General features: G+C 39.3%; 1 protein-coding gene across 2 annotated transcripts in view; it reads left to right on the top strand.

The window, feature by feature from the left end:
- LOC125762557 (homeotic protein Sex combs reduced) overlaps positions 1-4,097 on the top strand; it is a 62,294-nt gene extending 58,197 nt beyond the window's left edge. For both annotated transcript variants that reach the window (XM_049424761.1, XM_049424760.1), the window contains exon 3: positions 521-4,097. In XM_049424761.1, coding sequence (XP_049280718.1) covers positions 521-825 — 305 coding nt within the window. In that variant the 3' untranslated portion in view covers positions 826-4,097. The remainder of the gene's footprint in view (positions 1-520) is intronic.
- The last annotated feature ends 9,779 nt before the right edge of the window (positions 4,098-13,876 follow it).

Genomic DNA, 13,876 nt, shown 5'->3' with positions numbered 1-13,876 from the left:
GCAATTGTGTTAATGGAATGGGGTGTTCGCTTTTGGTAGGAAGTGTGAACAATTTTTCCATCACTTTTCCTACACCTTATTTACCGTTCCAGTGTTGAGCACCGTTGCAATTAGGACGCGAGATTTCGCCATTCCAAGGCAGGCAGAAGAATAGCTTCCGTTGATCGGAACGTTGTCGAAGGAAAGTGATTTTCCAACAATGATAATTCATTATTAATTATTCCGATTCATTAGTAGCTCCACTCATTATCACTGTCGCGCATCTTATAGTATCCTCAATAATGATACGGTTATCGGAGATGATAAGAACATTAATTGGTTAAGTGGTGTAATTGATTTCTCTTTTCTATATTCTTCACTAATACTTTGTTTCCTTTCTTATCTTTCCAACATGTTTCAATCCCCAATGCCGGTACTCTTCATCGGGCCTGTGACAACCATTGGATTGCGGACAACGAATCGCTTGATGGATGAACGCACTTGGCAATGCGTAAATGTTGACGATCGTTGCTCATTTTAGGTACGGTGAACGCTAATGGAGAAACCAAGCGCCAGCGCACTTCTTACACGCGTTATCAAACGCTCGAACTGGAGAAAGAGTTTCACTTCAACCGATACTTAACGCGCAGACGACGGATCGAGATAGCGCACGCCCTCTGTCTGACCGAGCGACAGATCAAGATCTGGTTCCAGAACCGACGGATGAAGTGGAAGAAAGAACACAAGATGGCCTCGATGAATATTGTGCCGTATCACATGTCGCCGTACGGCCATCCTTATCAATTTGATATTCATCCTTCACAGTTTGCGCACCTGAGCGCATAGGACGCGTGGCACTTTTCGGGTACTGGTTAGAGACTCAACCAGCTCTATCAGGAACAGTATCAGGGATATCAGGGCAATCAGGACAGCGTACTGTTTGGCGGCAGCGGTGTAAGTGGCGGTGGTGGCAGCAGTACGCCTTCTGATACCACCAAATACAATCAGGAGTTTTGATTGTCCCCTGGTCTACCAGCTATCTCACATTGCGACTTGCACTGACCAATCAAACGGGTACGGGAAACTTCTTTCCAGGCGTCTTTAAGCGGGAGGCGCCTCGAAGATGCTCGCAAGTCCGTGATATCTCTGATGGAATGCTTCACAGCAACTGTAACTGTTTTTTGAGCTGCCGTTGGGAGGAGAACACAACATGAATGGGAACTGTGACAGTCAACATTCATCATTCAACAGAATGCACGCTGCATACGGCACACTTATTGAAGTGTGTTAAGATTGTACGCTCACAAATTGATATGAGAATTTCGGACTCGTTTTCTTCCACTGTATCAAAAACCTTTCCCTACCTATCCCATCCATTGATTGACATCCATTGGCTATCCATACTGTCTGTACTCTTGTATATAATGTTCACTACACTTTCCAACTCCCTGTCCACCATACGTACAGTGGAAGCAAACGACGGTGGGTTCTCCTATCGATTGCAAGCTCTTCTCTAATCAGTATTCGAAAAGCTAGCCTCGCATTCCACGAGGCATCCAAGTAATAGTTTGTAAGTCAAGTTTCTAAAATGTACGCGTAACATTTTCTAGGCTAAGTCAGTGTTGCGAATGTTAAGGTACCTTTTTTTCGAGCGGCAATACTAAAATATACTCTCATTCTCATGCAGTCCAACCATCCTCGACATGAGATTTCTGCGTAGGTTTTACACCAATGAAGATCATTTAGCATAATGAGCATGGTTGCGGCGTCAGATAGCAATCACAGATTTGTTTTTCAACAAACTGCATCTGTTTCTTTGTTTGTTTTTGTTCGTAAAAATCTATACATTTGTTTAGCATATACAAAAATTGGTGGTTCAATTAAAACGTGTGCTTTGCATTGTCTCTGTTCACATGGTCTTGGTATAAGTAAACAACCACTGCATGGTTGATGGTAGTGCATCAATACATAGTGGTTGGTAGTGCAAAGTTGGCCGAACACATCAATTATAGTGCCGAAATTGTTTAAATGAATAAGACGATTAATTACAGTCCAGAAAAGTAGAACTTTATTATTTATTTAAATTCTCAGTGAACCTCACGCCAACAAAACTAGGTAAAATTTTGTAGGTAACAAAGATGGTGCGATGTTGTATTTCATAATATTCCTCGAAATCTGTCACAACGAAATGTAAATGTTTTACACATTGATGAAAAATTAGGTTCTCTCGTTATCGTAGGTACGCCGTATTCCAGTTATGTGACAATTTAGTTTATTTTAGCATGAACAGCATGTACTTAATGCCTAAATCTATCTTGTTGATTTTTATTTACATTATTTTAAATTATGTACCACTTTATCCTTCATTACGACTGTATGTGACATCAAGAGGATAACAGTTATTCACTCATTGTAGATCTTAATTGGAAAGGAAATTCAATGAAACATTCAAAATCAGCATGCACATAGCAATGACAACAAATTCGGACTCATACAGGGCTATTTTTATGTTGTATGCCGATGTGGCACAACGATCGTATCTTGCACATAACCGGATCACATTCTTCCACGGTTGTTTAAACATCTTTATCATTGATCTTTTAGTAACAATGTAGGAGAGTGAAAGAGAAGAAAACAATACAAACTGTACTACTGAGTTGTAAGATTAGCAAATGATTCTGTTTTTGTATATAGCACCTCAAGCAAAACGGCAGGTAGCACGAATCTATTATGATCTACATAACACAAGGAGCTGCCACTGTGTTACTACTCTGATCATTGCGAACGTAAAGCGTCTCGAATCTATATAGCTACAGGACAGTTTCAATAGAACAAAAAGGGGAAGCAGTAGAGATGATGGGTTCAACAACACAAATCAATAGTAATGCTCCGTGATAGGCAATGCCTACAACAATCAACACTATAGGCATTAGAAAAATATTGATCCATGAAGTATGCGCATGTAAGAGCATGGAGGTAAATGCTGCTCCTGCAAAGTGCATGCTCGAATAAAAACTAATTAAGGGATTGTTAACTCTTCGAGCTAGCCTAGCTTATGAGCAATTTTTTAAGCATTCCGGAAGTATGACAGGTGAGAAGTGTACCGTCACAGACAGTTAGGCTTTGTTATGGCATTTGACTCATGAGGCATCACACATGGCAATATGTTAATCTAATGAAAATACTACCTGAAGACAGTTTTGTACAGGCATTCTATGGTTTAGATTTACATAGTAGATCCATTTTTTCTCTTTTGTAACATTAAAATTTTCTATGGAGTAAGATTGGACCATATCATAAAACTGTTTCAATCAAAGTTTTTTTTTATTTCAAGAATAGAGCATATATAGAATGGGATGTGTGTCGCACAAGGATTGTGCATTGCAAAAAAGGAACAATTTCAAATTAAAATCACCTATTTTTGACTGATATATTTTTCTGAGTAGCTTGTTCCATGTTTGTCTCATCAGGCATATGCCAAATCATTGTCTTAATCAGCTGATCTAATAACCTGTCTGGGATAGCACATATATGAATGAATATATTCAGCTGTAGTTTATTGAAACACAACCGATCAAAGTAATTGTGTTGCGATCGTAGTTTAATAGGATGTTTTATTTATTTTGTTTTAAGCACACTATATGTTTAGCGCGAAGCCTGTGCGGTTGATTGCAAGGTATAAGGCGGACAGAGAGAAATTCCAGCAATCGAGTGCTTGAGGACCCTGAAGTGATTCTACCAGACTTACAAATTTGCAGCTATGTAAACATCGATCGATACAAGACCCACGTGAATCACGCTGTTTGAACTTTGTCGAGCAAAATTGAAAAAAAAACCTCGTAGAGTTTCAGGCACACACAACTTCAAACAAGAGGCGTTTATTATTCGACAGCTAAGTACTCCACTCTATACGGTTCAGGTACGGTGGGCTAGAACGGTAAACTCTATGAGAATTCTCTTGTTTGAGTGATGAGTGAATTGTGACACGTTCAGTCAGGAATGCAATATCAGTGGAAACAGTAATTTTAAGGTAAAGTAGTAATTTGAAGAAAATATAAATAAACACAAAATACCTGGAAAACAAATGCAAAATAAAACCATTCATCATGAACGTGAAATGATTCCATCTTCTTTTAATCCGAAAATAAATTAAATATGTTAAAAACCGTGGCCTGCAGGTGGTATACGTGGTTGGGTTGACTTAGCAGATCGATAAGGTAAAACCGAAAAATAAATATGTTTTAGTTTCTGCACAAATAGCACAGCTGTAAAAATTAATGGGAGCGCAAGAGTCATAAAAACATTTTAATTTTATCATGAAAATTGAAAAAGCCACTGGCCGTCTCGGAAAATCGATGAAAGAACAGAAACGACGATGCATGTCGCCGTGAAGGTAGTCAATTTGCTATACGTTTTGCTCCTGATGGTACGCAATGTTATGTTCTTTTATTTGCACAAACGAATACTGCGCATTGCATACGCACGGGCGAATAACAATTGAGGATGAAATATTTCAGCGCTTCGGTACTGCAATATTTCATCGCATTGTTTTTCCAACAACAAAATTTAAAATTTTTGCTCGAATGCGAATTTTTGTTACCGCCCAATAAACAATTCGATGAGTTTTTAAGCGTTGTCCGAGCCCAACCAAAGCGGATGTTTCGAGTGGATTTCGGCATATAATTCGTGTGTCGAAACGTATGCCGAAATTTGTTCCGGAAATCAGTCAATTTCGTGTAAACAGCAGGAGGACTGCATGATTTCCCAGCGGTCAAGCTTTCATGCGTTTCTCCTCGTTTCATCCCCTTCCAACCCTCGTTGGGCTATACTTTTGCGTGTCAACACAAGCTATCTCTGTTTTTTCGTTCGTCAAGCATGACAAGAAGTCAAGCTCTTTTCACACTTTGCGAAGTTCGACGTGCTCCGCGTTGTGTATTTACACACCGAGCTTATGGAATATCTTTGTGTGTGTAGAAAACCATTTTGACAGCACCGTCATTCTTTAGCCGTCATATTTTGTTTTGCTTTCGAAGTGCAAGGTTTGATTAGTTTATTGCATAGAATAGGGAGATAAAATTGTTATAAAAGGATAAAAATGGCTTATCCAAGTGACTGGATAGTTTAGTTAGAGATGTGGAGTTGAAAAAATACTTGGAAATAGGGAAGATGCTTGAACAGTGTGCCTCCGGAACAAAGTGGTGCTGAACCTGTTTCATGGCTGCTGAGAGTCTGGTAAGGCGTTTAATCCAACGAATTATATCAATTACATGTTACTTACATTACGCTTATACAATTTCAGCTACATCCGTAACAATTTATTGCCACGGACTGCAGAAAACCACGCAAACACAGTGTACCAAGTACCACGCAGAAAGGACAAAATTTTACACCAGATAAGTACGTACTTCGAAATATTACAGAAAACTTATTGAAATAATTGCTAATTTCAACTATTTTTTGTTTACAGATCAACACATTTGCTCACATTTTCCAGTAAGTGAAGTGTAAGCGAGAAATTTGTAAATAAAATTATGATAATAAAAAAAAAACATTTCATTTTATGTCCTTTTTAATTGATGACAACTTTCCACTATGCATAGCCAATAACGCACCTATACCTACGCGGCTACTGCGCTACACACTAACACATGCGCAAAAAAGTTCTTTGTTAAGCGGCTTCTTAGTGGCTTCTTAATGTCCTTAAGAAGCCACTAAGAAGCCCGCTTAACGAAGATTTTGCCTGCGGGCGGGCCCCTTCCAGTTTTCCAGGAAGTGTCGCTACGTCTCATCCTACAGAAACAGTTTAGCTTACGGGTTTAGCTAGTGAAATGCAATGCAATGAGCAATTCAATGAAACGATCGGTTTCAAATGAAATGTTGTGATCAGCAACTGTGACCGGCAGAGGCAAGCATTAGAAGAATGCTTCGAGGAACACCGGCCACGCAATCGATTTGATGTTAAGAGAAATGCAAACAGAATTATTAGGCATATTAAACTGATACAGCTGTTTATCTTTCACAACACAAAAAAGAAAGCTGTAATGTGTTCAAAAATATGTTATGAACCATAAACATAGCTACATTAACACAACATACCTGTGTGTTGTTATTACAATTCACAATCAATTCCAATGTTGCTTTTTTTATTATTCAGTCTATTATGAGTATTGTTCCAATCGTGTGAAGCTGTGTTACGTTCGTCAAAATACGTAGGATACAATTGTTGGGAAAATTCTGCAGTGTGAACTTATGAAGTAGCATTTTGGTGGTTCTTTATTTCACGGTCCTCTAATCAAATCGGATTCCAACGCCCAAAACTGGTTAATCGTTGGTTATTCCAACGCTACGCAGCAAACGTTTCTAATACTGGAATCTGCCATCAGTGAGTCTCTACGAAACTGTTATTCCTGTGCACGCAGCAAGATGTAGACCAGTGATGTCAAACTCATTTTGGCTTGCGGCCGGTTTACAAACAAAAATTATCTTGCGGGCCAAGACAAGTCGGAAGGGGAGGGAGAAGTCGGAAAGAAAAAAAAATCAACAGTTGTTTGGACTTCAAGAAGATTCAAGAGCGTGTTATTTATGTGTAAAAGAGTACATACACAACATATACAAATTATTTTTCAGTTTTCCAAGCTAAACCTCACCGAAGCCAGATAATAATGGATGTTCTCGTTCTTCCTTCGCGAGCCGGATTCAAAGACGTCGCGAACCGGATCTGGCCCGCGGGCCGTATGTTTGACATGTCTGATGTAGACGTTGCTGATGATCTATTTGTTTTACTGTTAAATGCCTCATATTTTAGCATGTACTTGTCCACCATATTTGGACAACAACAGGCCGCTTCGCTCTACGCATATTAACAACAAAGTCGTGGTAGAAAACAGCAACATAAAGTGGCTTCGATCATGTTTGCTGTTGTTTTATTTTTGTATGATGCCTTTGTGCATTCCCCTCTCTTAATATGAACTAATAATTATGTTAATAATAATGATAAAAATTAGGAAAGCAAATGTACAGCGATTCATTAGCGACTCTGTATACGATCCCGCGAACAACGCGAGTAGCTTCGATTTGTTGTTGTAAATCAATGCATTTGCTGTTGTTGGTGTTTGGAGCAGTCTGACAACCACGCGGATTGCACACTTTTGCATCGACGGTAGAACTTGAAGCAATGTGTGAGGGAGCAAACAAGGCTTGCGCGAGCAGGACACCATGTGTGGAATAAGTACGAGCAAGAGGGCATAACGCAAGAGAAGCGAACAGCATAAGAAAACTCATCAGACTCGACTCAAGCTTTCTGAGGGACTTTCACTCAGTGTAAGTGCGAACAGGCACGGGATATTGTTTAGAGGGAGACGTTCGGTCATTTGCTCTTGGCAAGTCGAAACTTTTTGCTTGGATTGGGCATTTCGCTGGTAGTAGAACGGTAAAAAAACTGTAAACTGTTAAGGGCCCACCCGGGTAACAAAAAATGGGCATTTAAACTACTTGAATCGCTTCCACTGCTGGAATCGACGACCCCTATGTGCCTCTCGCGCGCCCCTATTCAAAAATAGGCCCCTCTCGTTCTGTTTTTGATTTTTTGAGCTTTTTCCTGATTTTTAAGTAGGCGGAGCTGTAGCTCCGCTCTACAATTATAGTGTAAGACGTGTAACAGTGTGTGTCATGTCGCATGCTTCGCTGCATGGCAAACACGACGACACACGAACAACACCGAAGAGGACGACAAAAACACGATCCTTCACTGCACACTGGATTAGGGTGCGCGTACGATGCGGCAAACAGCGCAAGAAGAAAAAACGATCCTTCACTGCACTCAGGATTACAGTGTGCGCACGGCGAACGACGCCGCACAAAAGAAGCACAAAAGGAAGACGAAAACACTATCCTGTACCAACGCGTACAATATGTTTGACACTATTTGTCACCAAAATACACGCATAAACATTTACACACCAAACACAACACCAACTGAATTAATCGTCGTGTGAAAAGGGGAAGAAGTTTCCACAACATGTAACGAAAGTTTTTTTCCTCACTTCAATTCAATGCGCTTGCCGAAGCAAACACGGAGTGAAGGGAAATAACTAACACCACACGTGAATGGCATGAAAAGGCACATCAACTCTACATAAATCACAACACTGGTCAGCATATTGCACTGCACAAAGCAATCGCGCATACTTGCAAACTTCCGCGCATCATTTACGCACGCACAGATATAAAATTTTCTAAGTCCCACAACACGTCCGCCCTGGACTTAGCGCACAGCAAACTGAGCTCGTCACAGTGTGGGATGAACGCTAGAGTAAGGACGCAGGATAAACAATATAGGTCAGAACGAGATGGAAACAATTCTAGCTTCAACAAACTCTGTCGGCTCACACACACAATCAAGGGTTTCATGCTTTTTCGGGTTTCGCCGTCGTTTTCCATGTTCTTCTTGATCTTTTACCGTAATTCTCTCAAATTTGAGGTCTCTTTGTTTGTAGGGCAGTGACTGCGGTATAGTCTCTCTTCTCGGCTTTTAACGACCTTACAGGGCTGGTAAGCTTCATCTTGATAACGTTTTTGATCACGCATTCGGTTAAGAAAAACTATGCGTTGATTATTGAAATCGACTAGGTATTTTAATAACCCGCATTATCTTAAATCTTTGTATTATTCTTTGGTTTGCCTGCACATCGGTGTCTGTATATAAGCTAGAGATGATTTTGTTAAAAAAAATCCTTACAATCAACTATGTTTGCTACTTTTCGGATTAAAATCCTTGGAAAGTAGACGCTGCAGTTCTCACCTATTGTTCATGGAAAGGTTACTACTGCCACCAATAGACAACCCAGCTTTGGTACATAAGCTAAATTTGACTGTTCTTCATATCACGAGACGCCAAATTTTCCACGTAGCTCGCACCAAAACCTTGTACACCATAAACGCCCCACTAAGAATCAATTTTTCGGTGATTTTACCAATATGTGTAGGCATATTGGTGCTACGATGGGGGCGGCCACAGTGGTTTATGTAATATACGGTGCCGATTCCACAGGTTGAGGCTTGTGATGACCGAAAAAAGGTGCTTGCCAGTGACTCGTTAACTATATCAAGTAAATTAAAGCCAGTCGGAGATCAGATAGACACACAGGAAAAACCACCACATATCCGAAAGTAAGCTTTCTACGTCTGCTTTACCTGTCACTGCTCTGCTTTCAAGGACTGGCCATCTAATGAGTCTTTTAGTACATTATAATGGAATATCCATGATTTTCATGAAAGTAGTTTAAAGATATGTAACAAGTTATGTAGATGCAGAAAGGATGCGGCAAATTTATTTCTGAATTACTCTACATGCCTTGACTGTTTGCCCGTTTTTATTTCTTTTTCATTTTATAGAAATCTTTGAATCAATTTATGGACAGATCACACCACTCATAAGCGTGTTTGTGCCATTTTCATATGATATTCGATATTTCCCGGAGCGATCAATTACTGATGAACTGTCTATTTTTCTATTGTTGTGTCGAGCTTTGCTATCAGGATAATGAGCAAATTCAGAAAAAAAGAGAAAGTATATTTGCAATTTTATTGAACATCCATTGAACATCCATTGCATGGCACGCAAAAATGTCCCTTTTCAAATGGCAATAAGTTTCTCAGTGCCACAAACAAAACCATTCGCCTATTAGGTACAACATAATCCTGCTCACGAGCGCAGTATGGATGTGTACAATGATTCTAGATTTTTAAGAAAAGGTTATTTATTTCGATGACCGGTTCATTTATTCTTGTCTGTCCCATAGTGCACTTGTTTGCGGCAATTGTCAGTAAGACCCAAGTAACGCGTGATATCGTATTCCGATGAGTTACTCACAACTACAATGAGTGGCTACTCATGAGTGAAGCTCATTTCGCGGGTCAATTCTCACTCGATGCTAACCGCACCAAAATCCACAAACCTCGTAATCTGATTGTTACCAATGAATAATGAATGTATGCAAAGTCCATACACAGCACGCATAAACGGTGTTCCACCGTATCTCTTGAATGTTTTATAAGTGTTTTCAATTTCAGTTACTACATTACAGAGGTATTACTATTCGATTTACATTTAAAACGATGAAAAGGTTCAATTTGGAGCTTTATCGTGCTTTTCTTTGATTCCATTTCACCGATTACACTGATTGATAAACTGCGGTCTTGCAAAGAACGGGAACTGTATCGGCATACACGACAATTTCTGAAAACTCTCACGGCACTCAATATCTCAAAGAAGTGAGACACGCGTAGAAGTCTACCGTCTGCATGACGTCTCACAATTGTCGGCAGGGTATGCGGTTCGTAACCAGTGTGCCTCGTCGTGGTCTTCGTCGTCGTCGTCATTTTTGCATCTAGTTCAGTGGCATTCAGTTCAGTGCAGGTGGTTTCAGAGAGAGAAGTTGTTTTTAGGGGATGATTTCAATGGTTAAAGGTATCAGTTTGTACAATACTAGCGGCAGGCACAGGAACGGTCTGCTATAACCATTCAAAAAGTGAGCTAGCAAAAGTGATAAAGCGTTCGTTTGAACCAGCATTCGTGCACCCGCTATTTTGCAATAGGAAATTCTGCATGTTTTATTTCTATATAGCAACATAACTTTCTTCAATAAATATATAACAGACTATTGCATCTCTTACATCAATCTGTAGTTCATCAGCTGAAAGTTTAATATGTATTACAAAGTTGTGACTAACATTTTAGCAGTGCATGTACCCGTTCATGTTTTATATTATCCAAGTGCGTAAACTGAATCGAAAGGTAAAAATTTTATCCGTCGTTAAGAAGAAGGAGTGGTAAATTTTGTACGGGCTGGAATTTATGCTGTATCGGGGTTTAAGTGTTAGTGCTGGAACAGGATCTGGATAAACCACGCATGTGCAGTATCATTTTGTCCTTCCTCTGTGTGCCGTTTCCATTTCATACTGAATTTTACTTTTAACGATGGCTTCATCTTTTACACGCCCTACAAACAGTTTCGGTAAATCATAAAACTGTTAGAAATGCAATAAAAGTTATAATAATTTCATTACTACACGAAATTGTGCATTACAAATATCGACTTTTATCGATGAGCCCTGTTACCTTCTTCGGTTTCACAGTGAGTCTGTCAAAAAAAGCAACTTTCTTGTTGTCAATATTGATTTCACATAAAATCCCTACCCTCACTAACACAGTTAAACTTCCAGAACCTGTTAAAAGATCCTCCAAAGTTATCCCCAAAAGCATTGGTGGAAAAGCGAAGATTGCGCAGAACTGTAGATTTTCCTCGAACCGTTTCACGATTGTAACGGATTTTCATCTGTCATCAGTCCTTCCACAGTGGATTAATTCAGTTTACGGTGATGATGAAAAGCCAATCCTCACCACTCATGAGTTGCTTTTGGCTTCTGATCCCTTCACTGCCTTGCACAGTTTCCATGAACAATTAATTAAGCGATTATTTCACAATATCGAAATGCATTAGCTTTAATAATTTCCGTTAAGCATTCTTAGCGTTCTTATTCCTTTCGTAGTTAGATAAAATGCACAAACCAAGCTGTGTTCATCTATTTTGCAGAACAAGATTATCACGCTGTGGGACAATACACATGACCCATGAATTAGAGTATCTACAAATGAATATGAAAAATATCCCCACTACGCAGCATCTATTCCATTCCATTCTTTCTTCGGATGTAGACCCTAATCTTCTATTTCAACATATCACGCGGTCGTGATAGTTGTTGATTTTTGTTGTTAGACAGCCTGAGGTAGTCCATTTTTCTGTCGCTCTTCGTCGTTTTTTTCCTCTCTAAAACCGGACCTGCATCCGCACAAAACATATGTGTGTGTATGTGTGACCTAATGGTCAGGCGAACAGCCGAATGCAAACAGCAAATTTTGTTAGGTAACCATTTAACACCTAGTCCGAGTTCATACCTTTGGCCATCTATTTTGTACCAAGTGTGGCAAACCAAGCTTTGCTTCTAACATAACAAGTTACTCGAATGAAGTTAAATGGAAATTCATCACAACTCGCTTCTTTCATAAAAATGCTACATTCTGTAATGTGTTTCAATATCTACATGGACCTTTTTATTGTCATTTTCTTCATACCTGGCTCTGAGGAGTATTTTTCACATCCGGCATTTTTTTAAATCTAACCATTTTTTGCAACATTTTCCACTGCATAGGTATTATAACTTTTTGTGAGAGCCATTATTACGCATGCGCTTGTAATATAAAAACTACAATTCAGAGAGACAACATGAATTTTCAAGGATTTTACATGCCACGAAAAGTGCTCGGCTAGAAAATATGTTACAAGCTTGAAAAAGGGTGGAAGGTACTGGGTAGCTTCCAGGTTTAATGATGCATTTAGCTAGCTTCTGTATTATATCTAGCTGGATGACAAAAACAGTCATTTCCGGAGCTTCATCCTATTCGGATTGTTTCAGGTATATTTTGTTGCAACCTACATATTCTGGCTTAAAAACTATTATGATTGTTAATGTCACAAACAATCAACACCAAACGAACAATAACACGCCACTTGAGAGCTCTAAAGAAACCCAAAGACAACATGAGGATAATCCTTTTCAAAAGATTGGATTGATGGTCGCGTGACATTTGTAATGCGGAAAGTGTCGAAGATTAAGTCGGAGTCACATCTGAATTGTTACCTGAAACGGACGGGTTTGCTTCCTGTATTTCCATGAGCGGTGATTTTTGTGCCACTAATATTCAATAATAATAATCTAATTTTTCTAAACAATACACAACATTTTTAGGCAAAAATATCTCAAGTTAATGGTTCTAAAACATGGGTGGTTCATTGCAATAACAATAATAGCAAGCTTTTTTATTTCCGTAAAGACGGCCAAGTCGTATGTCTTAAATTCAAACTTTTTTGCTAGACATAAAATTGCCAAACTGCAATGAAATACTTATTCTACCTTTCCGGAAGGTTGATTTGTTTAAAACCCTAAAACAAGGTGGCACCAGGTTCCATCCCTACCAAACATAACAGATTCGTGCTCACATACCTACAAGAAAGGTAGTTGGCCTCGAATTTAGGGAACCCCTATTTGAAACACCGCTAGGGTAGAATTATCCTCGGCCATTACATTTTTCTACCCGTACTGTTTCAGCTTGCTGGCAAAAGGCGCAATTTTACCTTTTACATCACATCACCACTACTATTACATCTACGGTACTTTGAGTCTCAGGACACATGCGCGACGAAAGCAAGCGGTCATGCTGTAAAGGCCTTCCTCCTTTATTGCACAGCGATGTGGCAAAGCCATGCTCACAAATCTGAAACTGAGCTGAAGAACAGTGTGTTTGCTATTTAGTTTGTTAGTTATTCGGTTTTACTTCGATATACAATATAGTTCACATCGAAATTTTTGTTTAGTGTTGCTATACTAATCAAATGTTGCTCTTACGATCGACTTGTGCAAAAAAGTACAGCTGCAATTACATTATTCATATGAGCTGTTATTTAATATATAGCTTGTTACTTAGCTCTTAATTTTCCTAAACAATACCTAGTATGTAAAGAACTACTTTTAAAAATGCAAAACCTAATCATGGTTCTTCGAACATTTCTTTCAGCACCGCCATGCCAATCAAATCATCGCAGATATCAGATATAGCTCTGCCGAACACATACTATGTAAACAGAAAAAGGGAGTTTGTAAGGATTTGTTAGCACTGTTCTTACGTATATCTGTATGTGTGAAGCATTCAACAGAACGTGCAGCTCGTATGAGAATCCAGATCACCCTTCGGAACTTTCAACTGTATGCTGACGTTTCCCCTACTCGTAAAAATGGAATTCTTCTCGCTTCAGCTCCAAGCGTCCTTTTTTAAAACGCA

The sequence above is a fragment of the Anopheles funestus genome, chromosome 2RL (assembly GCF_943734845.2).
Source record: "Anopheles funestus chromosome 2RL, idAnoFuneDA-416_04, whole genome shotgun sequence".
Classification (NCBI taxonomy): Eukaryota; Metazoa; Arthropoda; class Insecta; order Diptera; family Culicidae; genus Anopheles; species Anopheles funestus.
The sequence above is the reverse complement of the archived record's forward strand: the minus strand, read 5'-3'. Positions and strand labels throughout refer to the sequence as shown.